We start from the raw sequence: 27466 nt of genomic DNA on the forward strand, positions 1-27466 counted from the left end.
TTTCAGACATTCCTGCTTTCAGCACTACCAGCTGTTGTTAGAACTCTGCAGGAGATAACTATAGTGGGTAGTTTTCCTGCTGCATTTACTCTCTTGTGGTGCCCACCACCCTTTTTAATCTTGGGTGATCGCTTCAGTACTGGGAAGAGAATATTTTGGCATGTGGCATTAATAGGCATGGATAACCATTTATCGCTTCTAGAGCAGCATCTTAGGTACATCTTGTCACAACTGTTTGAAGAAAGAAAACAAATCTTGGAAATACATAGCCAATCTGTCAGCATTTAGAAAGAGGAAAGATAGACTAAATATCAGGAAGACCAGTTTCCTAACAGGTTTACAAAATGTAAAATTTATTCTGGAATTCCACTGCTTGAAGGAAAAGCTGATGGCCACTTGATGTATTAAATACCGTGTGTTTATCAATGATTAGAAGGTAGAGGCGCTCTGACTTTAGGAAATTTGGCAGAATGAACCATGAAAGTGAAAGTGGGAGCTAAATATTTTAAACAACTTTGGTTCCCAGCTGTTTCTGTTAGCAAGGTGTTGGATCTGATACAATACCCTTGCTTTCGAGGACTCATTTAGGTTGGACATGATATTCTGTGGGTTACCTCTCAACTCCCATAGGTGTCCACGGAGCTTTACCTCAGCAACAGTTTGTGTCTCCAGGAGAGGAAAAGGAGCCAACCTTCTGAAGAGTTTTGATGCTGCAATGAGAAGACAATGTGCATATGTTTGACAGCTTCAGCTAATATTTTTCAAAATATGAGGCTAATTATCCATAGAGTATACTTGTAAAGTCAAGTGATATTCTTCTGTGTTCCATCATTGTGTAGAAATTCTGTACAGAGTTGAAGAATGTGAAGTAAGCTCCCTGTGAGACCATAGACACGTGAATATTCTTGATGGCAGCCAGCAATGTAATTATGATCTGTGTACTTTTTGTTGCTTTCTCTTTTCAATTCCGATTGTTAACTTTGGGAGGTTGGGGATATTCTGATTTATTTTTTTTCCCCTAGATTCATTAATTTAAAAACTATGACGTGAATAACCTGAGACCTGATGGTCTGGTCAATGTACCCTCCTGCCTGAATAGCCAAGCACTGTGCAGATAAATAAGAGTCAGTGCAACTCAGTGAGTTTTGTACTCTACTGAATAAACAGGAAATCCATAAGGTTATGCAATAAGTGCAGTGACTAATGCCTCCTAGAATGCCTAAAATTAAGACGTCAATGTGTTGGATTTTATTGATTATTAATATGGTCAGTGCTCCTCTGGAGTTCCCTCAATGACTCTGAGCTGAAAAGATAGTCTTGCACACTTCTCCTCATCAATGATTGTGTTAAAGACTAAAGAAGATGCAGAGAATGGCATTAAGGTAAGATAGCAGAATGTGTTAATAGCAGAACAAGGGCCAGCACTCTGAAAGCATAACATAGAAACAAGTGACAGATGGCCCTGTTGTGGGGGTGGTGGTAGTGGGGGAAATAGGATTTTAAAAAAAGTTTTTTTTAAAAAAAGAAAATAAAAGAAATAGATGGAGAAGGGAGTTCATGGTCTGAAGTTGTTGAACTCGATGTTAAGTCTGGAAGGCTGTTAAGTGTCTAATCGGAAGATGAGGTGCTGTTCCTCTAGTTTGCGTTGGGCTTCACTGGAACGTTGCAACAGGCCAAGGACAGAGTATGTGAGTATGAGAGCAAGATGGTGTATTGAAATGGCAAGCGACAGGAAGGTCTGAGTCATGCCTGTGCACCAAGTGAAGGTGTTCTGCAAAATGGCCACCCAATCTCCATTTAGTCTCCCCAATGTAGAGGAGACCGTATTGGGAGCTGCGAATACAGTAGACCAAATTCAAGGAGGTGCAAGTGAAGCACTGCTTCACCTGAAAGGAGTGTTTGGGGCCTTGGACAGGGAGGAGGTAAAGGGGCAGGTGTTGCACCTCCTGCAATTGCATGGGAAGGAGATGAGGAGTTGGGGTTGATGGAGTGGACCAGGGTGTCACGGAAGGAATGGTCTCTACGGAATGCTGACAGAGGGGCCTTGGGGAAAATGTTTTTGGTGCTGGCATCATGCTGGAGTTGGCAGAAATGGCAGAGGATGATCCTTTGAATGCAGAGGCTGGTGGGATGAAAAGTGAGAACAAGGAGGACCCTATCATGGTTCTGGGAGGGAGGGGAAAGAGTGAGGGCAGAGGTGCTGGAGATGGGTCAGACACGGTTGAGGGCCCTGCCAGGCACGTGAAGGTGAGAGATGGGTGGAAATTAGAAGCAAAATCGATTAAATTTTTCCAGGTCCAGACAAGAGCATGAAGCTTGACTGATACAGTCATTGATGTACTGAGAAACGAGTTGTGGGAGGGGGCCTGACTAGGACTGGAACAACGAATGTTCCACATACCCAGAAAAAGACAGGCATAACTGTGGTCCATGCAGGTACCCTCGCCACACCTTTTTATTTGGAGGAAATGAGAAGTTAAAGGAGAAATTGTTCAGTGAGAGAACCAGTTCAGCCACGTGGAGGAGAGTGGTGGTGGATGGGGATTGTTTGGGCCTCTGCTCAAGGAAGAAGCCTCAGAAGGTAACTTAGACCATCTTGGTGGGGGTTGGAGGTGTCAAGGGATTGGACATCCATTCTGAAGAGGAGCAGTTAGGGCCAGGAAACTGGAAATTGTAGATACGACATAGCGTCAGAGGAATTGTGAATGTAGGTGGGAAGAGACTGGACAAGGGGAGAGAGAATGGAGTCAAGATAGGAAGAAATGAGTTACGTCATCCTCGATCCTGAGGGACTGCCGAAGAAGAAAAGACAAAGCAGGAAGATGCTGATCTATATTGAGTTTAGAAAGAAAGAGACTGTCCACCAATATCCATTACAAGCCTACCGACTCCCACAGCTACCTCGACTACAGCTTCTCACACCCCGCTTCCTGTAAGGACTCCATCCCATTCTCTCAGTTCCTTTGCCTCTGTCGCATCTGTTCTGATGATGCTACCTTCAAAAACAGTTCCACTGACGTGTCCTCCTTCTTCCTTAACCGAGGTTTTCCACCCACGGTAGTTGACAGGGCCCTCAACCGTGTCCGGCCCATCTCCTGCGCATCCGCCCTCACGCCTTCTCCTCCCTCCCAGAAACATGACAGGGTCCCCCATGTCCTCACTTATCACCCCACCAGCCTCCGCATTCAAAGGATCATCCTCCGCCATTTCCGCCAACTCCAGCATGATGCCACCACCAAACACATCTTCCCTTCACCCCCCTGGTGGCATTCCGTAGGGATTGTTCCCTCCGTGACACCCTGGTCCACTCCTCCATCACCCCCTACTCCTCAACCCCCTCCTGTGGCACCTCCCCATGCGAACGCAGAATATGCAACACCTGCCCCTTCACTTCCCCTCTCCTCACCATCCAAGGGCCCAAACACTCCTTTCAAGTGAAGCAGCATTTCACTTGCACTTCCCTCAACTGGGTCTACTGCATTCGTTGCTCCCAATGCGGTTTCCTCTACATTGGAGAGACCAAACGCAGACTGGGTGACCGCTTTGCAGAACACCTTCGGTCTGTCCGCAAGCATTACCCAGACCTCCCTGTCGCTTGCCATTTTAACACTCCACCCTGCTCTCTTGCCCACATGTCTGTCCTTGGCTTGCTGCATGGTTCCAGTGACGCTCAACGCAAATTACAGCCTTCCGGGCTGAATATTGAATTCAACAACTTTAGATCTTAAACTCCCTCCCCCATTCCCACCCCCTTTCCGTTTCTTCCCCCTCCCTTTTGTTTTTTCCAATAATTTATATAGATTTTTCTTTTCCCACCTATTTCCATTATTTTTAAATGTATTCCACCCATCGTTTATTTCACCCCACCCCCACTAGAGCTACCTTGCTTGTCCTGCTCTCCACTCTTAATTAGCACATTCTTTTAGATAATATCACCACCTTCAACACCTCTTTGTTCTTTTGTCTGTGCCATTTTTTGGTTATCTCCTCCTATCACTGCTTGCTTGTCCCTACAACACCGCCCCCCCCCCCAAACCAGCTTATATTTCACCCCTTTCCTATTTTTACTTAGTTCTGTTGAAGGGTCATGAAGACTCGAAACATCAACTTTGCTCTTCTCCGCTAATGCTGCCAAACCTGAGTTTTTCCAGGTATGTCTGTTTTAGTTTAGAATTGGAGTGTTGGCCTAGATTTGTGTGCTCAAGTTCCTGGAGTGGTACTTGAACCCGCAGCCTTCTAACTTAGAGGCAAGAGTGCTACCAACTGGGTCACAGCTGACCACTTAGCCAGTCTGATGATGGGAAAGGCAACATTTAACCTTTGTCTCACTTGACTGTAGAAGAGGAAAAATCAACCAGGCATTCCTTACAGGTATGTTGTGAGCCTGAGGGTAATGTGTGCGGAAGAGATTGAGTTTGACTTTGTTCCATGCAATCAAATGCCTACTGACTACCATTCTGGACCTGAAATATGGCCATGGATGAGGAATCAACCACCACCAGGACCCTAGAACTTCAACCGAGAGAGAATGAGTAGACTCTTGGGAAAGGGAATGGGAGAAAAATCAAATTCGCATTTTTAACATGGAATGTGCAGTATATTTATCTTGTTTACATTTAGGTGGTATTTCCTGTGTAAGCAGGAAAGGACAAAATTAAGTGTATAAATTTGTTAGGCTGAATTGTAGCTCTGTTTACCTGTTTTTTCTCTCACTCCCCCCCTTCCCTTTAATCTTGGATCTAATTTTTTGTTTGAGGTTTTTATTTTAAGTGATATTATTCCTGATAGCATTATACGGTTGATCCATTTTAGCAATGGCATTGATTTGTGGTGCAGCAGGCTCCATCTACAGAAACTGATGAGATTGCAGTGGTGGCATCTGTATGACGGCAACTTGTTTTATTGCTGGAAGATTTTGGTGGGATGCCTGTGCGCACTCAAGTCTTCCTGTTGTGTAATGCTCTAAAGAATACTGAAGACTAACTGATTTTGGCACTGAATGTCATGGTAGTAATCAGTTTCATCTGTGGCCTTTGCAAATTTTCACTGATTATACTGTGGAGCTATTTGGCTGAATTAGTGCATTGTATTACCACTTGTGTATTAAGCTATATTTAAGAGTGGGGGAGTGAGAGAATGAGACAGTTACAATTTTGTTCATAAAATGATTGTCTTTTTAAGCAACCTTGTTGGAAGCATGAATTCCTATGTGTGAACTAGACATACGAGCTTGTAGTGAGAACAGATTGCTTACTGTGGTTGAGCACCCGCCCTGGAAAGTTTTTAGGTGTATGTTTATGTTGGATGAGAACAGAATTGGGCTTTGCTTCTAAAGGCATCCACTATTGAAATGCTTGAAGACAATGTCTTAAGCTTACAGTTTAAGCATGGACATTTGGTTGGAAGACTGCCAGTGCCATAAAGCCATTTCCCAGCAAGAGTCTGGGGTGGGAATAAAATCAGAATTCAAAAAAGATCTGGGTTGCCCAGTTTCCAGTTGGATTTGTTTGGCTTCAGATATGCTTTATTTGTTCCCCACCACGGAACATCAAGCCATTGTTTCCAGGACTGTCACTGACCTCATCTCCTCTGGAGATCTTCCTCCCACAGCTTCCAACCTGATAGTCGCCCAACCTCGGACGGCCCGCTTCTACCTCCTACCCAAAATCCACAAACAGAACTGTCCTGGCAGACCGATCGTGTCAGCCTGTTCCTGCCCCACGGAACTCATTTCTCATTATCTTGACTCCCTTCTCTCTCCCCTTGTCCAGTCCCTTCCCACCTACATCCGTGATTCCTCTGACACCTTACGTCACGTCAACAATTTCCAGTTCCCTGGCCCCAACCGCTTCCTCTTCACCATGGATGTCCAATCCCTCTACACCTCCATCCCCCACCAGGATGGTCTGAGGGCCCTTAGCTTCTTCCTTGAACAGAGGCCCGAACAATCCCCATCCACCACTACTCTCCTCCGTCTGGCTGAACTTGTTCTCAAAATGAACAATTTTTCCTTTAACTCCTCTCACTTCCTCCAAATAAAAGGTGTGGCTATGGGTACCCGCATGGGCCCCAGCTATGCCTGTCTCTTTATGGGGTATGTGGAACATTCCTTGTTCCAGTCCTACTCCGGCCCCCTCCCACAACTCTTTCTCCGGTACATCGATGATTACTTCGGTGCTGCTTCATGCTCTCGTCGGGACCTGGAAAAATTTATTAATTTTGCTTCCAATTTCCACCCCTCCATCATTTTCACATGGTCCATCTCTGACACTTCTCTTCCCTTCCTTGACCTCTCTGTCTCAATTTCTGATGATAGACTGTCCACCAATATCCATTACAAGCCTACCAACTCCCACAGCTACCTCGACTACAGCTCTTCACACCCCGCTTCCTGTAAGGACTCCATCCCATTCTCTCAGTTCCTTCGCCTCCGTCGCATCTGTTCTGATGACGCTACCTTCAAAAACAGCTCCTCTGACATGTCCTCCTTCTTCCTTAACCGAGGTTTTCCACCCACGGTTGTTGACAGGCCCCTCAACCGTGTCCGGCCCATCTCCCGCGCATCCGCCCTCACGCCTTCTCCTCCCTCCCAGAACCATGATAGGGTCCCCCTTGTCCTCACTTATCAGCCCACCAGCCTCCGCATTCAAAGGATCATCCTCCGCCATTTCCGCCAACTCCAGCATGATGCCACCACCAAACACATCTTCCCTTCACCCCCCCCCGGCGGCATTCCGTAGGGATTGTTCCCTCCGTGACACCCTGGTCCACTCCTCCATCACCCCCTACTCCTCAACCCCCACCTATGGCACCTCCCCATGCCCAAGCAGAAGATGCAACACCTGCCCCTTCACTTCCTCTCTCCTCACCATCCAAGGGCCCAAACACTCCTTCCAAGTGAAGCAGTATTTCACTTGCATTTCCCCTAACTTAGTCTACTGCATTCGTTGCTCCCAATGCGGTCTCCTCTACATTGGAGAGACCAAACGCAGACTGGGTGACCGCTTTGCGGAACACCTTCGGTCTGTCCGCAAGAAAGACCCAAACCTCCCTGTCGCATCGCCATTTTAACACTCCACCCTGCTCTCTTGCTCACATGTCTGTCCTTGGCTTTCTGCATTGTTCCAGTGAAGCCCAACGCAAACTGGAGGAACAGCACCTCATCTTCTGACTAGGCACTTTACAGCCTTCCGGGCTGAATATTGAATTCAACAACTTTAGATCTTAAACTCCCCTCCCCCCATCCCCACCCCGTTTCTTCCCCCTCCCTTTTGTTTTTCAATAATTTATACAGATTTTCCTTTTCCCACCTATTTCCATTATTTTTAAATCTACAACTAATACCTTGTCAGTCTTTCCACCCCACTCCCACTAGAGCTGTACCTTGAGTGTCCTGCCATCCATTCTTAATTAGCACTTTTCTTAGATAATATCACCACCTTCAACACCTCTTTGATCCTTTTGTCTGTGACATCTTTTGATTATCTGCTCCTATCACTGCTTGCTTGTCCCTACAACCACCCCACCCTCAACTTCTCTCCCCCCGCCCCCCACCTTAAACCAGCTTATATTTCATCCCTCTCCTAACTATACTTCAGTTCTGTTGAAGGGTCATGTGGACTCGAAGCGTCGACTCTTTTCTTCTCCACCGATGCTGCCAGACCTGCTGAGTTTTTCCAGGTAATTCTGTTTATGCTTTATTTGTTACTAATCCAAATTGATTGTTGCACCAAGCAGAACTAATCAATGCAACCAACTGGTGTCTCTTCCCTTTGTCTGGCTGCTTATGGTGTTAAATCTACCACCTTAGCTGAATGTTCTGTGTACACAGTTGTTGTTGTTCAGCTAAATACCAAAACAGCTGAAATAAGGTACCACAGTTTGAGGTGCTGAAAGCTAAATGTGTTACAAATACAGGAACTCACTGATTGACAGTAATGAGGAATTATTTTGAGCTGGGCAGACCCTGTGCATGATTATGGGGACGGTTCTTCTGAGCAATAATGGTGGTACATACAACATGTATAACTGTGTGCACTATTCTATTGTGCCGGGGGACTGGAGTTAAAAAAGTACTCTGCTTTTCCAGAAGAAGTCTAGTGGACAGTTAACTGTTCTAGTATCTCGTGTCACCATTGTTTGTTTTAGCATGAGGCAGATTTCGAAATTGGACATTCCCAGGCAGCACATTGGGAATCGGTGCACAGACCACAATCTCCTAAAATGTACTATCCCTGTGAGCATGATGGAAACCTGAAAACAGATAAAAACTAGATGACGGATCTTAAGGTCTCTAAAACATTTCACCTTCAAATACTGCCTGACCTCCAACATACTTGCAGACATTTTCTGTCTTTTTTCAGCTTGGAATTAATTATATGGCTGTAGTGTGATTTTTTTTTTTGATTATATAATGCTGTTTTTAAGGTTACAACTAATTGTAAAAAGCTGGTAAAACAATGCTTGGATATTCCTCTTGTCCTTTTTTCCTACTTTTCCAGCTTTTCCCAGTCCTGAATAAAGGTCATCAACCTGAAACATTAACTCAGTTTCTCTTGTGCAGATGCTGCCAGGCCTGCTGAGAATTTCCAGCATTTTCTGTTTTTTATAATATTTTTTAATACTTAAACATTGCCTCTTTCGTTCTGATACAGAAAGCTTTACTCCTTAGGCAGCATTTTCACTGCACTTATTTAACACATTTACTGCCAATACGTTACATAAATTTCACTTAAGCCAGTACCCTTTAAAATGCCAATATACTTCTGGCATGGTGCTCTTAATTAATCTCATTGCTTCCAGCACTACCACTAATTAGTAATAATCAGTATTTCACTTCAACTTCAAATGTTCTCTCCAGGCTCAAACCCATGTTTGGAGGACTTATCTGTGCATTGAGCCTTGCATATTGTGCACATCCATTTCAGCTTTGATAACTCAATTTTTGGTCATGTGTTTAGGCTGCCATTTATAATTTAAAGCTGCCTATATATAACAACTTTAGTTTAAATAAAAGCCTTTAACATACTAAAACATCTTGAAGTGCTTCATAGGAATGTTATCAAACCGAGCCGTGCAAGTATTAGGACGGGTGACCAGTAGATTGGTGAGAGTTAGGTTTTAAGGAATGTCTTAAGGGACAAGAGCAGCTGAGGGGTTTGGGACGGGAGTTTCAGAACTCAGGCTAGCAGCTGAAGGAATGTTTGCTGGTGATAGAGTGATGAAAATCAATAATGCTCAAGAGGCCAGTATTGGAGGAATGCAGAGATCTCTGTTGTAATGCTGTAGGGAGGGATTTTTTTGAAAAAAAAAGGCAAAATACTGCAGATGTTGGAAATCTGAGGAAGCATATGGTAGCTCTTGCAGCATCTGTGGAGGGAGAAACAAAGTTAACATTTCAGGTTGATGACTTCTTGTCAGAACTGGAAAGGGTGGATTTAACAGGTTTTAAGCAAGTATAAAGGCAGGGAAGGGGGAGGAAATATCAAAAGGAAAGGCCTGTGAAGTGGAAGGCTTGTGTTATTAACACAACTGCCAGTGGGAACAGTTTCTCCTTTCCAACACAATTTTGAACACACCTATTAAATCACCCATTCATCTTCTGTGTGCTAAGGATAATAATCCCAGTTTCTCTATAGTCTCATGACATAACTGAAATCACTGGCATCATTCTGGTAATCTCCTCTTCAAAACCCACTCTGAAGTGTGGTGCCTGGAATCAAGTGCTGCTGCAGCTGAGGCCTAACCAGTGATGAGTTTATGGCACTCATTACCCGTGCGCTCTCTCTCTCTCTCTCTCTCTCTCTCTCTTCCCCCCCCACCCCCAAACCAACCAAGTAGGTGGCGCAAAGGTTTCTAAAATATTAACTGATTTCATATGGATTCAAAGGTTTCCAACAGTTTTGTGATGTTCAACTGCTAACTATCCCTTTTAAAGGACATGGCTTGTGTCCCCTTGAAGAAGTGGCTAACTAGACCCTGAGGGTAATCGGAGTTGTCTTGCTGTTCAATAAATTTGCAGATTACCAGACACGTAAATTACTAATAAATTAAAAGCAAAATACTGCAGATGCTGTAAATCTGAAATAAAAACAGAAAATGCTAGAAAACTCAGCGTGGCCTGGTAACATCTGTGGAGAGAGTGTGTATGACTCTCTTCAGAGCTAAAGAGAGGTAGAAATGTCATGGATTTTATACTGTTTAAGAAGGGGTGGAGCTAAATAGAAGGTCAGGGATAGGTGGGATCTCAAGAGAGATTTAACAAAGATGTCATGGACACAAGACAAAGGGAGTGTTAATAGCAGTGTTGAAGACTAAAGAAGGTGCTGAGAGTGGCATAAAGGTAAGGTAGCAGAAAGGTATCTTTATGCCAGTATCAGCACCTACTTTAGGCTTTAACAGCACTACTCCCTTTGTCTTGTGTCCATGACATCTTTATTAAATCTCTCTTGAGCTCCCACCTATTCCTGACCTTCCATTTTGCTGCACTCCGTCTTAAACAGTATAAAATCCATCACATTTCTACTTCTCTTTAGCTCTGAAGAAGAGTCATACCGACTCAAAACGTAACTCTGTGTCTCTCTCTGCACAGATGCTGAGTGTTTCCAACATTTTCTGTTTTATTACATAAGTTACCAGCTTCAGGTTAGAAACAATAGATCAAACAAAAGTGCTTAAAAAGTCCAATTTGTTTCACTTGACTTTGGATATATTGGTTATTGTGCTAATACTTTTGCCTGCAAGGTAGAAGAAATCCGAGACTAATGTTATTGAAAATGGGATTGAGAAGTATTTGATAAGGAATTACATCAGGGGGAAAGGATGAGTAGATAGATTTATATTGATGCTATCTGAATATATTCTGTAATCTCTAACTGTCATTGATGTCAGATTTAGTCTTCTGTCTCTGAACTGTTGTGTGAGCAGTGTACAAATAAAAATTGGTAAAGTTGTATTGAATTGAATTTAAAATAAACGATTTAATAATGCATTGACCGGGGCTAACTTAAGTGGTAGTTTTAAAAATTAACCATCTCTACACTTATTTCGTAGTTGATGTGCACTCTACAATCTCCCTTCAGACTTCATTGTAAGAAACTATTGTACAGGTTTTGGTTACCTCCAAGGGGAATCTTGTGTGGACATCTCACTATTTTTGTTTGGATACTCTTTTTAGTTGCTCAGCTGACCAAAATTAAATCTGAATTAACCAATATGGCAGGCAAAAAATGCAGTAATATCTAAATGGTTGAGATATTTTTAACTGTTTAATTATTACTTAATTTGCCAAACTTTCTAAAAACAACACTCTTAAACTTGACCTTGAAAAAGTGACAGCTAAGCCGTAGGAGAATTATGGGTCCAGCAACTGCTGGGCTCTTTCAATTTCTTGATTTTATTTTTCTCCGTGATCAGAATATTTGAGAATGTTTCAATATTGAAGCAAGAAACTTTCTGCAGACTGAGCTGTCTGCTCACTTCCGATCCAAAACCTCTCACTATTGTCGTTGAACGTAAGCTACTGTATTTAAAAATCCCACCACAGGCAGCTGTTCGTACCTTTTCCCTCCATGAGACCTAGAAAACTGCAGGCTAAAGCTTCCAAAAGGATTTGAGAAAGCCCTTTGAGAATTCTTTTTACGAACTATGATTTCATTTCCATTTTATACAATGGGCTATGAGGCACTATTTCTGTGAACTCATCCAAGTGATCAAGGGTGTTTATTTAAACAAATGTTTTAAATTCACAAACCCGATGAAGAGTGGCTTTGACACAGGCCTCCAATTTTACTCTTCTCTTTGATTTTCTCATGATTTTTCTCATTCATATTGTTTCTTGGGATGTTGCTGGCAAGGCTGGCATTTATTACCCATCCTTGTTGCCCCTGAGAAGGTGTTGCCACCTTTCTTGTGGTTTTGTACAACTGAGTCGTTTTCTGGGCCACTTCAGAGGCCAGTTAAGAGTCAACATTGTTGGTGTGAGGACTGGACTCACATATAGGTCAGACCGGTTAAGGACGTAGGTTTCCTTTCCGAACAGACATCAATAAACTAGTTGCTCATGTCGTGACTCTCTTAGAACATAAGAACATAAGAACTAGGAGTAGGCAATTCAGCCCCTTGAGCCTGCCCTGCCATTCAATGTGCTCATGGTTGATCTCATTTCGGCCTCAACTCCAATTTCCTGCCCTCTCCCCATAACCTTTCAACCTGTTACTAATTAAAAATCTGTCTGGTTCCTCCTCAAATTTATTCAGCGTCCTGGCATCCACTGCACTCTGAGATAGTGAATTCCACAGATTCACGACCCTTTGAGAAAAGTAATTCCTCCTCATCTCTGATTTAAATCTACCACCCCTTAGCCTAAAACTATGGCCTCTCATTCTAGAATGCCCCACAAGGGGAAACATCCGCTCCACGCCTACTTTGTCTATCCCCTTTAGCATCTTATATACCTCAATCAGATCTCCTCTCATCCTTCTAAACTCCAGCGAGTATAGGCCCAAACTGCTCAATCTCTCCTCATAAAACAAGCCCCGCCTCTCTGGAATCAAATCTAGTGAACCGCCTCTGAAATACCTCCAATGCAACTACAACCCTCCTCAAGTAAGGAGACCAAAACTGTGCACAGTACTCCAGGTGTGGCCTCACCAATGCCTTGTACAGTTGCAACAACATTTCCCTATTTTTATACTCTATTCCTTTAGCAATAAATGCCAAAATTCCATTTGCCATCCTTATTAGCTGCTGTACCTGCATACTAGCTTTCAGCGATTCATGCACAAGGACACCCAGATCCCTCTGCACTGAAGCATTCTGAAGTTTCTCTCTATTTAAATAATAAGTCGCCTTTTTATTCTTCCAACCAAAATGGATAGCCTCACACTTATCCATGTTAAACTCCATCTGCCAAATTTTGGCCCATTCACCTAACCTGTCCATATCCATTTGTAAATTTCTTATTTCTTCATTGCAACTTACTTTCGCACCTATTTTGTTGTCATCTGCAAATTTAGCTATAGTACCTTCTATCCCTGAATCCAAGTCATTAATATAGATTGTAAATCTTGGTGGTGTTTGAGTTTGTGTTCTCTGGATGCGCTTAGCACTCTAGGCTACCAGTCCAGTAACATAACCAATATAATCCCAGAAGTGTGTGCATGGGCAGTTCCAGTAGTGAGCAGGCCATTGACTTGCTTTTGCCTACCTGGCAAGGCTGAGGCTAGTTGTATCCTCCTTGTGGTTTTTAACATTTTGGTGGCATTCATGTCTTGGCTCCATGCTTGAAGAATGGTCACTTGGATGTCATGCTGGAAGACATCCTGTGGGAAGTGTTCTAGCATCTTGATGTTTTCAGGAGAAGGAGCATGAATGAAAATAGCTTCAGTGGAATTTGGAAGTATTCACAGTGGGAAGAACCCAATGTTATGCAAGTTACCACCATCTCGGTGAGAACTAAAAACACCTCTGTTAATAACTTGATAGAATTGCCTGGACTATTGCCTAAATGCAATGTAAGTGCATCTGCTATATATTGGCTCAGTCATCTTAAATCCTAACTGCTCCCGAATATGGTTTCATTGTTCAGTTATTGCTCTACCCATATTCTGGCATTGATTTTCCTGTCCACCATATCAGTAATGTCTGAAGAAAAGCTACAGCAGGTTAATAAACTTGATCTCTTTCCTGTGGTGTTGCTGACTGTCATTTTTAAAATGGTGTTTCCCCAAGTGTTCACGCACCAGATCCCCAATGTTTAAGGTTTTCCAAGTAGTGATATTTCGAAAAGTGTGGAATGCTGCTGAGAACCAGTTGTTGGTTTGGATTCCTGAAGTGCAATTTGAGATGGTCCTTGTTCCAGATGAACTAATGGATAGCTACTCAACATGTTATGCTGAAGCTTGTGAAAGACGGTGGCATTATAGTGTACTACAGGTTTGGTTATACATTTCACTTAAAGGAGAGTTTTTCCACCCTGTCACCGTCTCCCCCCCACCCCCCCCAACAACTTCCCCTTACCAGGATTAACCTTTATTTATTGAAACTGACTTTGTAGCATCTGCTTGATGACTAAGCCAGTAAGTGCATTGCCAAGTATAGAGCTGTGGTACATATATCAAGAAGGTCCCAAGTGCAGTCCCCAGCTTCTGCTGATTTCAGCCACTTGGCCTCGCTCAACCAAAAGATGCGAAATAGCATTCAGACATTGAAACCCTGGCTGTCTGTTGTTTCCTGCTGGAAGGCGTGCATGTGTTGATTTGGGTGAACTTAGGCTTGGTCCTGATTCCCAAGACTCAAATAACTTTGAAAATATTCACTGTCTTACGGGTGAAAAAACAGTTACTTATGGTTAGCAACTAGCACCCTTAACTATAGCCTGAGATGTGTCAGCATTGTCAGGAGAAGAAAATTGGAAGAAAAAAATAACATGCAATTTTCGAATCATTGGCTTTCTGTGCGTTGCAAGAGTCTCTCTGTCTATCATGTCTCTGGAGAGCTGTGGACTTGGTCCTCTCCCTATGTCGTTTCGAAAAAATAAATTTAAAATATTTACTTACTTCCATTTTAAAAGCAATTAATGGATTCTTCTTCCAATACTGTTTCCACCAGCACATTTGGTCTGACGTTCAAAACATTTATCTTATCCCCTCTTGTTTGTCAACGAGCTTAAGTTATGCCCTTTACTAACCGATCTGTGAAAATAACTTTCCCCTACACTTTATCAAAACCCTTTAATTTTTAATCAGCCCTCAGATCTCCTCTTAACTTTGTTGAGTAGCAATCCTGGAAAAGTGCCTCAGCTATTTTCTCTTCATAATTAAAGTCGTTCATTATTGACTTCCTAGTAAATCTCCTTGCCTACTTTGTCATCTTGACAGCTTTGTGCAATTTATTATTTTTATTTTTACTCATTTTTCATGAATGAACCCAGGTCTTAGTCTGGGTGGCATACTAGATTATATGGTGTTTTCACCTTCTGAAATATTGAAGTGGTTGAGGTCTGAACTGAGGTTTTTACCATAATAAAACAAAACTTGATAGAAAGGTGATGTGTAAATCAGTATTTTTTACTTTGTGCAACTTCATGACTTCGACTGCAGTTAAACTAGTGGTTTAAATTATTTGGCTTAGCAAAGAAACTTTTTAAAGCTTGGATGAACTGAGCTGTCCAAAATTGTTCATTTGCATCGTCATAATAATTGAAAATTAAGGAACTGGGAAAGGGATCACTTTGCTGAGCAAAAATATATTTAGTTTATATTGAACTAAAATGGACTGAATAACCTTCGTCTACATTTATCTTGTGACTGTGGAAGGGAGAGCAGTCTTTTATTTTTACATACACACGTCACATTGTAGATCATGTCCTGCTTTATTCTGAAAACTTTTGACAGGCATGAGGAAAGTGCCTAAAGCACTGGTTAGTGCTGACTGACCACATGTTTTGACACCAATGGTGCTCAGTATTAGATGGTTTATCAGCGCCTTGCCAGTTCCTCTGCAGAGTGTCCTGTAGATAGCACACGCTTCAGCTGTGTGGAGGAGGTCAGTGTTTAGACTGTAGGTAAAATGCTGATCAAGCAGGCTGCTTTTATCCTGGATGGTGTTGAGCTTTTTTTTTTGTGTTTCAGTAGCACTCATCCAGGCAAGCGGAGAGTATCCCATCACGTTCCTGACTTGTGCTTTTGAGAGAGCTTTGGGGAGTCAGGGTGGGTTAGCCTTTCCGCCACCTACAAGGCACAAGAAGCATGTTGAAATAAACAGCCTTGTACTATTTACCAGGGACTGGTCTTGGTGAACCCTGTCAAATTCACTTTGGAGTGCTGCTGGGTTTCCTGCATCTGAATGCTTTAGATAATGACACTAATGTTTTGGTAAAGAATCTCACTACATTTCTGCTGTCACTGACAGCCTTGATTTTTAGGAGCATTTTCCCACGTAGATAGGGAGCAAAGTGGAATACTATAAGTTTTTCTGAAGATTACCTTCAAAGGTACAGGCAAACCATTCTTTCTGTTGAAAGGCTTGTACAGGTCAAATTGATGTGCTGGCACTGGTATCAGCTCATCTGAAAGTGGATTAAATGTGCCTGCAACCAAAGCATACAGAGTCTGCTTAAACTGATTCTGCACAATATCAATTAACTTTGTGGTAATTGTTCTTAGTTGGAGTTCAATTCACATCTGCCTTTGATTTCTCCCCATTTCTGCTGATGGCCCGCTGGGGCCTTCTGCTTAGCCCTGCTCTTGGTGCAACTTGGGGAAAGCATCTTGCTGGCCCTATTTGTGTGACATAACTGCTTAGCATGATACCATCGCTGAGTGGCAAGCAGCTGGAAGGAATGTTTTTCATTCCCATCTCTCAGTCAGAGATACTTGGAATTTTGTGAGGGGAACATAGATGGAGACACTGAAAGAGAACCGATTCTTAAATATGATGAATTGTTAATTTTATGATATATAACTCAGATTTTGAGCTATCTGTTTGTCTCCAGATATACCTGCCATTGGCAAGAATGAGCCATGACATTTTCACTCAGTAATTGATTACAAGTCAAAGGGTAGTGAATTGTTCTTATGCCATCTCGCAGACTGAAAAATAACTCTCTTGCTCAGCAGTACTACTAGAGGTCTGCATGAGGACTCTTTTTTTTGACTGCGTAAATCATATTGATTTATGTGCCAACCTGCTGAACATCCTTCTTTCTCCCCACCTTGCGTCCATGCCACTCCCAACAGTTCCAAGGGATTGATTAATGCTGCACTCTGGTCGGAATTCCTGATCTTGTGACAATTTCCACCCACAACATACATTGGTATTTAGTCTCTTGTAGCAGCAAATAAGAAGCAGGAGTCAGGATCACTGAGGAGGGTTGTGGAGTGCTGCTGGTTTTTTGTTTAAGGACATGGGGAAATGGACGATGCCTGAATGACTGACTGAAACCTGGGCATTTGCTATGTAGCAATTGTGATTTAACTTGCTGGTTTTTGATGATCACTGAAGCTCTTTATGAATCATTTTGCACTGTTCTGGTTTGGAAAAATAGAAAGGCAGGTTGGTTTTGTTTTTAAGATTTTGCACCCAGAATACATCTTGATGTTACAGGCACATGAGATTGTTTCTCGTGTATTCCAAGTCGAGGGCAGTTTTGGAAAAGTGAGTTTTTCATTTTAAAATTGGGCAGTGAGACTCTGCCTTTTGTCTAGTGGAACTGTTGTGACATCAGGCTCGTATATTAACTGCAGCAAATGAGTGAATGAAGTCAGGGGTTTGGTCTGTGGGTCATTGTAAATTCCTGTCAGTGCTGTTTATCTGCTTGTCAGGGTATGATTATAGCTGTGTCATGCCCTGAACTGGATTGCCTCTGGCCTTTGGTTTGTTGTCCCAGAAGGGAACACAGGAAACCCCTGATGATAACAGGGAGCTAGAAGCTGAAATCATATGTTAATTTGGTGAGAGGGCGGGGGTGGGAGTGGGGGAGAAGAGGACAAGCTTTCATATATCTTTCCTATGAGCATCCGTTTGCTTTGCCTAATATAACTGATGATCCAAAATATTAACTAACCATCTCTTTGGGATGCTGACAGATCTGCTTTTATTTCAGATCTCCAGCATTCAGTTTTTCTTTCAGTAATCTGCTGTCTGCTTGTTTAATATTCTCTTAGATGACTGAAAGCAAGATGGTGACCTTTGACTTTTTATTGGGCGGGGATATGTGTTGACAAAGCAGTGTTCGTAGTGTCCTCCTGACTCTCCTCTCTTTCCTGTAATGATGTGATTGATACAGCTTTGCCAATGCATTATAACCACAGCAGCGACCATATGTCTGTGCAACTGCTGGCCCTCTGGAGAATTCTAACAGCTAAATGGAATGCTTCTTGAAGGAATGTCTCTGATATTCTCATGACTATTGGAAGTGTGCAGTGCTACATTGGATTAATGTATGTAGTCCTTTTTTTTCTGTCCCTTGCCTTCCCTCAACTAACCTTTTAGGACAATTTACAGAATTTATTAATCATCAGAAATCTGAAATGATTTTGAGGCTAACTGTACAACAGCATCTCCGAGTCCCAAAAATGAATTCAGTTTTCAGACAGATCTGGGAGTGTACTCGAACGTTCGTCCGTCCGTCCGTCACTGTGCACCAGATATATCATCTGTTATCTTGCACCATGCTTAGCCAAATGCACACCTGTATGCTTTGAATATTCTTTTTTAAAAAATTCATTCACGGGATGTGGGCTTCGCTGGCTGGACCAGAATTTATTGCCTGTCTCTAATTGCCCCTTGAGAAGGTGGTGGTGAGCTGCCTCCTTGAACCGCTGCACCCCATGTGGTGTAGGTACACCTAAGTGCTGTTAGGGAGGGAGTTCCAGGATTTTGACCCAGCGACAGTGAAGGAATGGCGATGTATTTCCAAGTCAGGACGGTGTGCAGGGGAACTTAGGGTGGTGGTGTTCCCATGTATCTGCTGCCCTTGTCCTTCTAGATGGTAATGGTCGTGCGTTTGGAAAGTGCTGCCTAAAGAGCCTTGGTGAATTCCTGCAGTGCATCTTATAGATGGTACACACTGCTGACACTGTGTTGGTGGGAATGAATGTTTGTGTATGTGATGCCAATCAAGTGGCTGCTTTGTCCTGGATGGGGTCGAGCTTCTTGAGTGTTGTGGGAGCTGCACTCATCCAGGCAAGTGGGGAGTATTCCATCACACTTCTGACTTGTGCCTTTGTAGATGGTGGACAGGCTTTGGGAGTCAGGAAGTCAGTTACTCGTTGCAGGATTCCTAGCCTCTCACCTGCTGTTGTAGCAGCTGAATATGGTTGGGCTGAGGACAATGCCCTGAGGAACTCCTGTAGTGATGTTCTGGAGCTGAGATGACTGACCTCCAACAACCACAACCATCTTCCTTTTGTGCTAGGTATGACTCCAACCAGCGGAGAGAGTTCCCCCTGATTCCCATTGACTCCAGTTTGCTAGGGCTCCTTGATGCCACGCTCTGTCAAATGCAGCCTTGATGTCAAGGGCAGTCACTCTGACTTCACCTTGGGAGTTCAGCTCTTTTGTCCATGTTTGAACCCAGGCTGTAATGAGGTTAGGAGCTGAGTGGCCCTGGCAGATCCCAAACTGGGTGTCAGTGAGCAGGTTATTGCTAAGCAGGTGCTGCTTGATAGCACTGTTGATGACCCCTTCCATTACTTTACTGATGATTGAGAATAGGCTGATGGGGTGGTAATTGGCCAGGTTGGATTTGTCCTGATTTTTGTGTATAGGACATACCTGGGCAATTTTCCACATAGCCAGGTAGATGCCACTGTTGTAGCTGTACTGGAACAGCTTGGCTAGGGGCGTGGCAAATTCTGGAGCACAAGTCTTCAGCACTATTGCTGGAATATTGTCAGGGCCCATAGCCTTTGCACTATCCAGTGCCTTCAGCTGCTTCTTGATGCCACGTGGAGTGAATCGAATTGGCTGGAGACTGGCATTTGTGATGCTGGGGACCTCCGGAGGGGGCCGAGATGGATCATACACTCCGCATTTCTGGCTGAAGATTGTAGCAAATGCTTCAGCCTTATCTTTTGCACTGATGAGCTGGGCTCCTCCATCATTGAGGATGGGGATATTTTTGGAGCCTCCTCCTCCCATGAGTTGTTTAATTGTCTTCCACTGTTCACGGCTGGATGGGGCAGGACTGCAGAGCTTAGCTCTGATCTGTTGATTGTGGGATTGCTTAGCCCTGTCTATCACTTGCAGCTTATACTGTTTGGCATGCAAGTAGTCGTGTTATAGTTTCACCAGGTTGACACCTCATTTTTACGTATGCTTGGTGTTGCTCCTGGCTTGCCCTCCTGCACTCTTCATTGAACAGGATTGATCCCCTGGGTTGATGATAATGATAGAGTGGGGGATTTTTTGGGCCATGAGGTTACAGATTGTGTTCAAGTACAATTCTGCTGCTGCTGATGGATGCGCCTCATGGATGCCCAGTCTTGACTTGCTAGATCTGTTCAAAATCTATCCCATTTAGCACGGTGGTAATGCCACACAACGCGATGGAGGGTATCCTCAATGTGAAGGTAGGGCTTTGTCTCCACAAGGACTATGCGATGGTCATTCCTAACGATATTGTCGCGGATAGGTGCATCTGCGGCAGGCAGGTTGCTGTGGATGAGGTCAAGTATGTTTTTCCTTTTTATTGGTTCCCTCACCACCTGCTGCAGACCCAGACTAGCAGCTTTGTCATTTAGGACTCTGCCAGCGTGATGCTGTACTGGTCAGTACAGTGGTGCTACTGAGCCACTTTTGGTGATGGACATTGGAGTCCCCCACCCAGGGTATATTCTGCACCCTTGCCACCCTCTGTGCTCCCTCCAAGTGAATTTCAACATGGAGGAACACTGATTTATCAGCTGAGGGAGGGTGATACATGATAATCAGCACAAGGTTCCCTTGCCCATGTTTGACCTGATGCCCTGAGACTTTGTGGAGTCCAGAGTCAATGTTGAGGACTCCTTCCTGATTGTATACCACTGTGCCGCCACCTCTGCTGGGTCTGCCCTGCCAGTGGCATGGTGATGGTGGTGTCTGGGACATTACCTGTAAGATATGATCCCGTGAGGATGACTATGTCACTTTTGGCACTAGCCCCTAGATGTTATTGAGGAGGACTTTGCAGGGTCGACAGGGCTGAGTTTGCCATTGTCGTTTCCAGTGCCTAGGTCAATGCCGGGTAGTCCGTCCGGTTTCATTCCTTTTGTGAGACTTTGTAGCGGTTTGATACAACCGAGTGGCTTGCTAGGCCATTTCAGAGTCAACCACATTGCTGTGGGTCCGGAGTCACATGTAGGCCAGGCCAGGTAAGGATGGCAGATTTCCATCCCTAAAGGAAGGAAAAGGACATTCGTGAACCAGATGGGTCTTTACAACAATCGACATGGTCATCATTTAGACTTTTAATTCCAGATTTTATTGAATTCAAATTCCACCATCGTGGTGGGATTCAAACCTGGGTCCCCAGAGCAATACCCTGGGTCTTTGGATTTCTAGCCCAACGACAGTACCACTACGCCATTGCCTCCCCTCCCTGCATTTCAACTGTAATCACTGTTTCTTACTAGTTTTAATTGTCTCTTCCAATACTGTAATTACCTTGAATTATCTGCTAAAGTTACGTTGGGTTTGCATTCCTGAATTCAGCGGTTTGATGAGAAATTGCTGCTAACATGGGCTTCAGTCCTTCATGTCTTCCTTTGCTGTTCGGAGTATTGATTACCCGTGTTAAATTGGGTAGAGTGTCCGCTTGCTGCAGCTCCTCCCTTGTGAGAGAAGTCTAAAGATGTTTTCCACGTGTGGTCAGTATTAAATTATGCAATGCTTGGTACATTGACCTCTTTAGAAAATTTCTTGGGAGCTTGGTGACTCAATTGATTTTTTTCAAATATTTTTCATGAAGTGGATGCTCAGTCTTTTTAAACAATTGTACTTTGGTCTTCCAAGTAGATCATAGCCACGTGCTCCTGAAGTTGTAGAAACTGTTCTGCAGTACTGCATGGGGTTTTGGGACTGTGGGTATTGTCATTCTGTATTCTGAAACGTATTCCATGGCAGCTGGAGCAACAAGAAAAACAAGTGTGCATGTGGTGTTTTTGAAGTCTACTGGTTGTATTTGTTGCCCCACGACAGGAAAAGTATATTGGTGATTGAGCACAGAGCTGTTAAGCAGCTCAGCAAGGCAGCTGCTTGTGCCTCCAACCGCAGTGTTTAGATAGGCATTAGTGATGATGATGTCTCTGGAGGTAGTCAAAGAGAGGTCTCTTTTGGTTACACTTTGGACCCTCTAAAGGAAGCGGTGCCACTTTGCCTACTTTACTTTACATGCTGTGCCGGCATAGACTAAATGTAGTATAACACGGCTTCAAGTGCAATTGAAGTATGGTTCCTAGCTACCACGGTTTGGACTGCCATTGCTTCAAATAAACTGAATACTCACTTATTACTGTAAGCTTGCCTACAAATGCAGAAGTACCTTTCAAGGGAATCCCTGTAAAGCACTGGAAAGACGACACACCATTTAGGACTTGTGCCTGGGTTGCAGAAATACCTGTCTGTCCCTCTGAATATGAAAGCCCCTATAGCAATAACATTTCTACACCTTTCTTGTGGCCCTCTGTGTAGCCAATATCTCATAGCATTGTGGATTTGCTCCTGACTGCTCTCTTCTCCCCCAACCCCACAAAGGCGTCATCACCCTCATTAATGTTAAACACTGAAGACAAAGATGGTGGTTATCCTTGCTTCTGGAGTAGTGGTGGTTTTGGAAAGGAAAGTGAGGTCCAGCCTGATCTGGTGGATGGCTGGTTGAGAATAGAGACTTTAAAAGAGAGAAGGACGGAATAAGGTGAGATTCTTGGAGAAGGCACCAGAGAAGTAGGAACAGAAACCAAAAGTGAATTGATGATATGGCCACGCTGTTGTTTGAGTGAGGGAGGTGGAAATATAAACAGGCAAAGAGGCATCAGTATGGGGCAAGGTGGTGCCAGTTATGAGTCAAGTTTGGCAAAGCTGTGATGTCAGTGCAATTATCCACAAGATAATTGATCAAAAGGGTGTTGCTGATGAGTCTGTGGTACATTCTGTCAGGAAATAGAGGGGAAGGATGGGTGGAGTGAATGGATTGCGAGGAGGTTTTCAAAATTAGGCTCCAGTAGACAGTGTGTGTGAAAAGGACAGTGAGGGAGAAGGATTGGGGAAGTTGGGGTTGCTGTTCGTAAGGAGGCAGCAACAAATGCCTCAGTGGGCCCTTTGGAGAATGTTTGGAGCAGGCCATGAATGAAGGCCCAGAAACACATGGATTGGGCAATATTAGGGTTGTGGGGTGGGTGGGGGGGCATGAATGAAGGCAAGATAGCTTGTAAATAACCTCTGGGTCATGCTCGGTACCCTGGTTTACATCATACATAATTTATGTCTAATTTCAAAGATATGAGTAATTCAGAACAGATGTAATGGGGAAAACATTTGCATTGTTAGGTAGGCCTAATCATGGAATTATCAATTATACTCCCTGTGTAATGGCTGACTAAGTTACATGAAGTCAACATGTGTTAGCTGTTATTTTTAAGTCTATTGTGCATAGAGTTTATTTGGGGTTGTTTAAATAATTAAGCAGGGCAAAATTAAAATATTACATGACAAAGCTGGTACTGTAAGAAAAACCTGAACTGGTGACTCTTCACATGTTTGATCTGGAACTTAGCTGTTTGTTAAAATCTAGCCTGGGGGTGAAATTACTGATTTAAGGCCTTGGGGAAATGACTGGAGGATGGAGATGCATTATAAATGATTCTATTGATTTTTTTTTCTTCTTAAGGTCAAATAATCAGTAATTTTAAAAATTTAGTCTGACAGATGAGAGAGGTAGACCTGATGTTTGAATGAGTTAGAGAATGCAGAAAAAGAGGCTAGAGTGACTCACAAGGCAATAATCCAATTGAGATTCGGCTGGTATCTTCAGGCATTTTATATTGATACTGTACTCTCGGTAGCAGGCATAAGATGGGTGCTGCTAGCACTCTCATTATAAAGAGGGGATTCCTGTTCTCTAGTACCCTGTCTTTTCCTGGATTCCAAAAGCAGCTGTTGAGCAAACCCTAAACAGAAGGTTCCTATTGACCTGCCAGCAGACTGAGTGGGTGAAGAAAAAAGAGGAATGGAGATGAAGAGTCATGGATCTTTACTTGCATGCTGCTCTCCTGACTCATGGTGCCAGTTACAAAATGCCTGTAGATATTCAATGTTGAGGCTGAATTTCTGCCTGTAATCCTTTGCTGCTTAGTCAGAATTTTGATTAGTTTTTTTAAGCTGTTGCTGACTTAAAGCCTCTGTTGGGTAATAACGGAGGAGCTCCAAATGTTGGTTTGGGTCCTTTTCTGCAAAGTTGTCCCAGAACCCTTTTTTGTGAGGGCTGCAAGTAGAAATATGTAAAGCCAGAACACAGACAGACACAGCCCTTTGACTCACCCGTGTCCATGTTGGTGTTTATTTTCCACATAAGCAATAGTTCTAATTACATTTAACCACCATGTTTGCATTATCCACTCAACCCCATCCCTCCTTCATTCATCAATCTAATCTTAAATGTTAACACACAATTTTACCTCAACCACTACCTATGGAAGTAAATCCCATAACCCCTCAATTCTCTGAAGATTTTCTGAAGCAGAGAATTCTACTCTCTTAATACTGGCTGAAGGAGCTCTCATTCTTGACCCCTCTACTACCCGGGACGGTCTGTTTCTATCATATTGCCTCGCAATTTGTATTGTTCCAATAAAAAAGACCCAATTTCTTATAATGATCTTTGTATTTCTTTGCATTCTCTGGGATGCAGTTTGGCACAATGTACCTATAGTGTGGGGTTCAAACCTACACTTGTATTTTTCTAAGGGTTTATATAAGTTCATTACCCCTTGGCTCTTGTATCTTTATTGGCTCTTGTATTCTTTACCACTAGAACTAAAGTCTAGGATTTTGTTACTTTTTTGCAGCCTTAACCACCCAAGGTGCTGCCTGTAATGAATGTCCTGTGAAAGTTTAGCCCAAAACCTTCTGCTCTTTAGCATCACTGTACTTACTTCCATTTAGAGTATTATGACTTTTTACCAAAGTGCATCACCTGGCACTTATTGACATTGGATTCCTTCTGCCACTCTTTAAGCCATTTCCTCTCAGCCTTTGATCTTCCAAAGATTTAACTACACAGCCTCGTTTGCAGCACCTACATTCTTGGATACCACTCCCTCTAGGCCTATGTCCAAAACATTGATATACACATTAGTGGCCCCAAAACTTAACCCTCTAGGACATTGCTACCCATTTCCGACAGCTCTGAAAAAATTGCCCTTGAACCCATACTGGTTTCTCCCTTCTAACCAATTTTGAATCCAGTTTGCCACCCTACAGCAAATTCCATATCAGTTAATCTACTCTACTTATCTCTTGTCAAGGGCTTTCCTGAAGTCCAAGTGCACTACATCATTGCATTTCCTCCATTGATCACATTACCTCTACAAAGAATTCTGAGGCCTGTTGTGCACAATCATCCCTGTTAATATATTACAGCAGATGTTTGTGTTGTTTATTTTTATACAGAAAAGAAGCACTGCACTGTAATTGAGACTGCCTGGAAATGTGCATGTGCTTTGGGAAGAACTCCTGATGTGCAGATTAATTAAGGACCTGCTTTTTGGTGTGTGGTGGAAGGCTGTGCAATCTCAAATACTCTTGAGCTGTTTCTTTTGGTCTTTATGTGAGGTGAGACTGAGTTTCGGCTAGTTATCAGTTTTGAGGATATCCCCAGCCAAGCCCAAGCAGTCTGTTTGAACTAATGAACATTTTAACTCTTTCGAGTTATCAACAGTCACAGATTGTAACTCTTTCGAGTACATTCACAGTTCTTGGTTTCCGGGAGTGGGACATGAACCCACAACCTTCTGATTCAAAGGCGAGGGTGCTATGAACTGAGCCACAGCTGACACCTCTAATGAACATTTTAAACTCTTTCGAGTTATCAACAGTCACAGATTGCAACTCTTTCGAGTACAACCACAGTTCTTGGTTTCCGGGAGTGGGACGTGAACCCACAACCCTCTGATTCAAAGGCGAGGGTGCTATGAACTGAGCCACAGCTGACACCTCTAATGAACATTTTAAGGTGGAGCAGAACAGGAATTCTGTTAATTGGAAACCCGGTTAACCTTTGAAAGAAAAATGTTGCTCCCTCACCTGCCTTTTCTCAGTCTATGAACCCTGAGGTGAAATATAGGTCCCATATCACTCCCCAGATTGGACTGAGCATGGATTTGTTCTAGTCTGTGTGGCTCAGTCCCACACAGTGTATTTAACTCCGCTATTGATGGGAGCCTCCGTCTAATACTGCCAAGGATCTGCATGAATCCAAATTCACACCACTGAAGCACCAAATGGCAAGGTTGATATTTAATAGTCATGGTGAACTCTACAAGTGATGAGAGGTGGAGGTTTGGTCTTGGCCTTCTGTCTGATGCTTGGAATGGGCTGCAGATTTAATAAAAATGAAAACATGAATGTTGCAAAATCTAAAATGGAAACTGCAAACATTGGTTGTACAGAGCAGTTGATCAACCTTTACTCATGCTGTTAGCCCTGCACTATATTTGCAGGATTTTCTGTTCTAACAATGAATATATGCAATATGTGAGTGATTTCCATGTGTACTTCAAACATGGCTATTTTCATTCTCTAGAAAACATTAGAAGAATTGAATAATCATGCAGCTGATATTGCTCCAACCCTTTCGTTCTTCTAGTATTAGATTTTTTCTTTTGTTTGTTTTTGGTTGCTGTAACTGAAACACGTTTTCCTTTGGGTTAAACTATTGTTTTTCATTACTTTATTTAAATTATCATAATTTTCTATTTAATTGTGATGGGCATTGTTTAGTAAACCAGTTGGATATTTTCAGAATATAAAAGGGAGATAATCTCTTAAAATCAACCAAAGGATTATCAGAATATGGAATGTAAATAGTTCTTAAAGTTGTCAATTGCAGCATTTCAGGGGGAGTTAAATAAAAAGCAATTATTAAAAATTCTGGTGAATAGGCAGGGATTGGGATCGGCTGTGAAATGGAGTTGGCACCAGAAAATTACTTCTGTTCTATACTGACATTTTGAGATCTTATGATTTGCGACCAGGCATATTTAGAATTACATGCTAGATTCACACAGGTCACTAGTGATCGTGTATGGGTGGCTTTTTGTTTGGAGACTTCAAATGATGTAAGTGCGCAGCTTTCTTTTGGGCGAAGGGAGGCAAGGGGTGTGGTGAGAAATTTGCTATAGTGACTACCTATAGCATAGGGAGTACAACTGAGAAGGAAAATTTGATCTATTTTAGTTTATCCAGTTAAACTATAAGGCCCTCAATTGCAGCATCCAGTTACTTTAATGATTCCAGCATTTCCACCTTCATTATTATATATGGAAGCCCATTCCATGTGGTGTTCACACTGTGTGAAGAACTTCCTGATGTTGGTCCTAAATTTGAAGCTTGAGTTTGAATGTGTCCCCCTGTCCCAAGTTCTTTGTTTAGTTCAGTTTTCTGACTTGCCTTTACCATGTGCATTACTAAATTAAACTTGTATAAGAACATCTCTTGGATGCTTTCTTTCAAGACTGAACAGCTTAGGTTTCTCCCATCTCTCCTTATAACGAACTTTAAAGCTAGGGATCCTTCTTGTCCTTATGCTTCTCAGATATCCAGAGTTGGGTCAGGTAACATGAGGAGTGGTCTAACCAGATCATTGTGCAGTTGTTCACCAATTCCTCTGACTCATACTGTTTTAGACATAGCGTTCAACATTCTGTTGAACTTGTAGACTGCTGCACTGTTTTGGGCATTTTGAGCTTTGATTCTAAATTCCTAAGCG

The 27466-nt window shown here is 42.9% G+C and overlaps 1 protein-coding gene across 2 annotated transcripts in view; it reads left to right on the forward strand.

Annotated features, from left to right (window-relative positions):
* The first annotated feature begins 1302 nt into the window (after window positions 1–1302).
* The window catches only part of raph1a (Ras association (RalGDS/AF-6) and pleckstrin homology domains 1a), a 146776-nt gene continuing 120612 nt past the window's right edge, over window positions 1303–27466 (forward strand). The window contains exon 1 of one of the 2 annotated variants that reach the window (XM_078551448.1): window positions 1303–1382. In XM_078551448.1, coding sequence (XP_078407574.1) covers window positions 1338–1382 — 45 coding nt within the window. In that variant the 5' untranslated portion in view covers window positions 1303–1337. Of the gene's footprint in view, window positions 1383–17838; window positions 17943–27466 lie in introns of those variants that run through there. The other variant, XM_078551449.1, reaches the window with a different exon arrangement.

This window comes from Cetorhinus maximus, chromosome 11, assembly GCF_964194155.1.
Source record: "Cetorhinus maximus chromosome 11, sCetMax3.hap1.1, whole genome shotgun sequence".
Classification (NCBI taxonomy): Eukaryota; Metazoa; Chordata; class Chondrichthyes; order Lamniformes; family Cetorhinidae; genus Cetorhinus; species Cetorhinus maximus.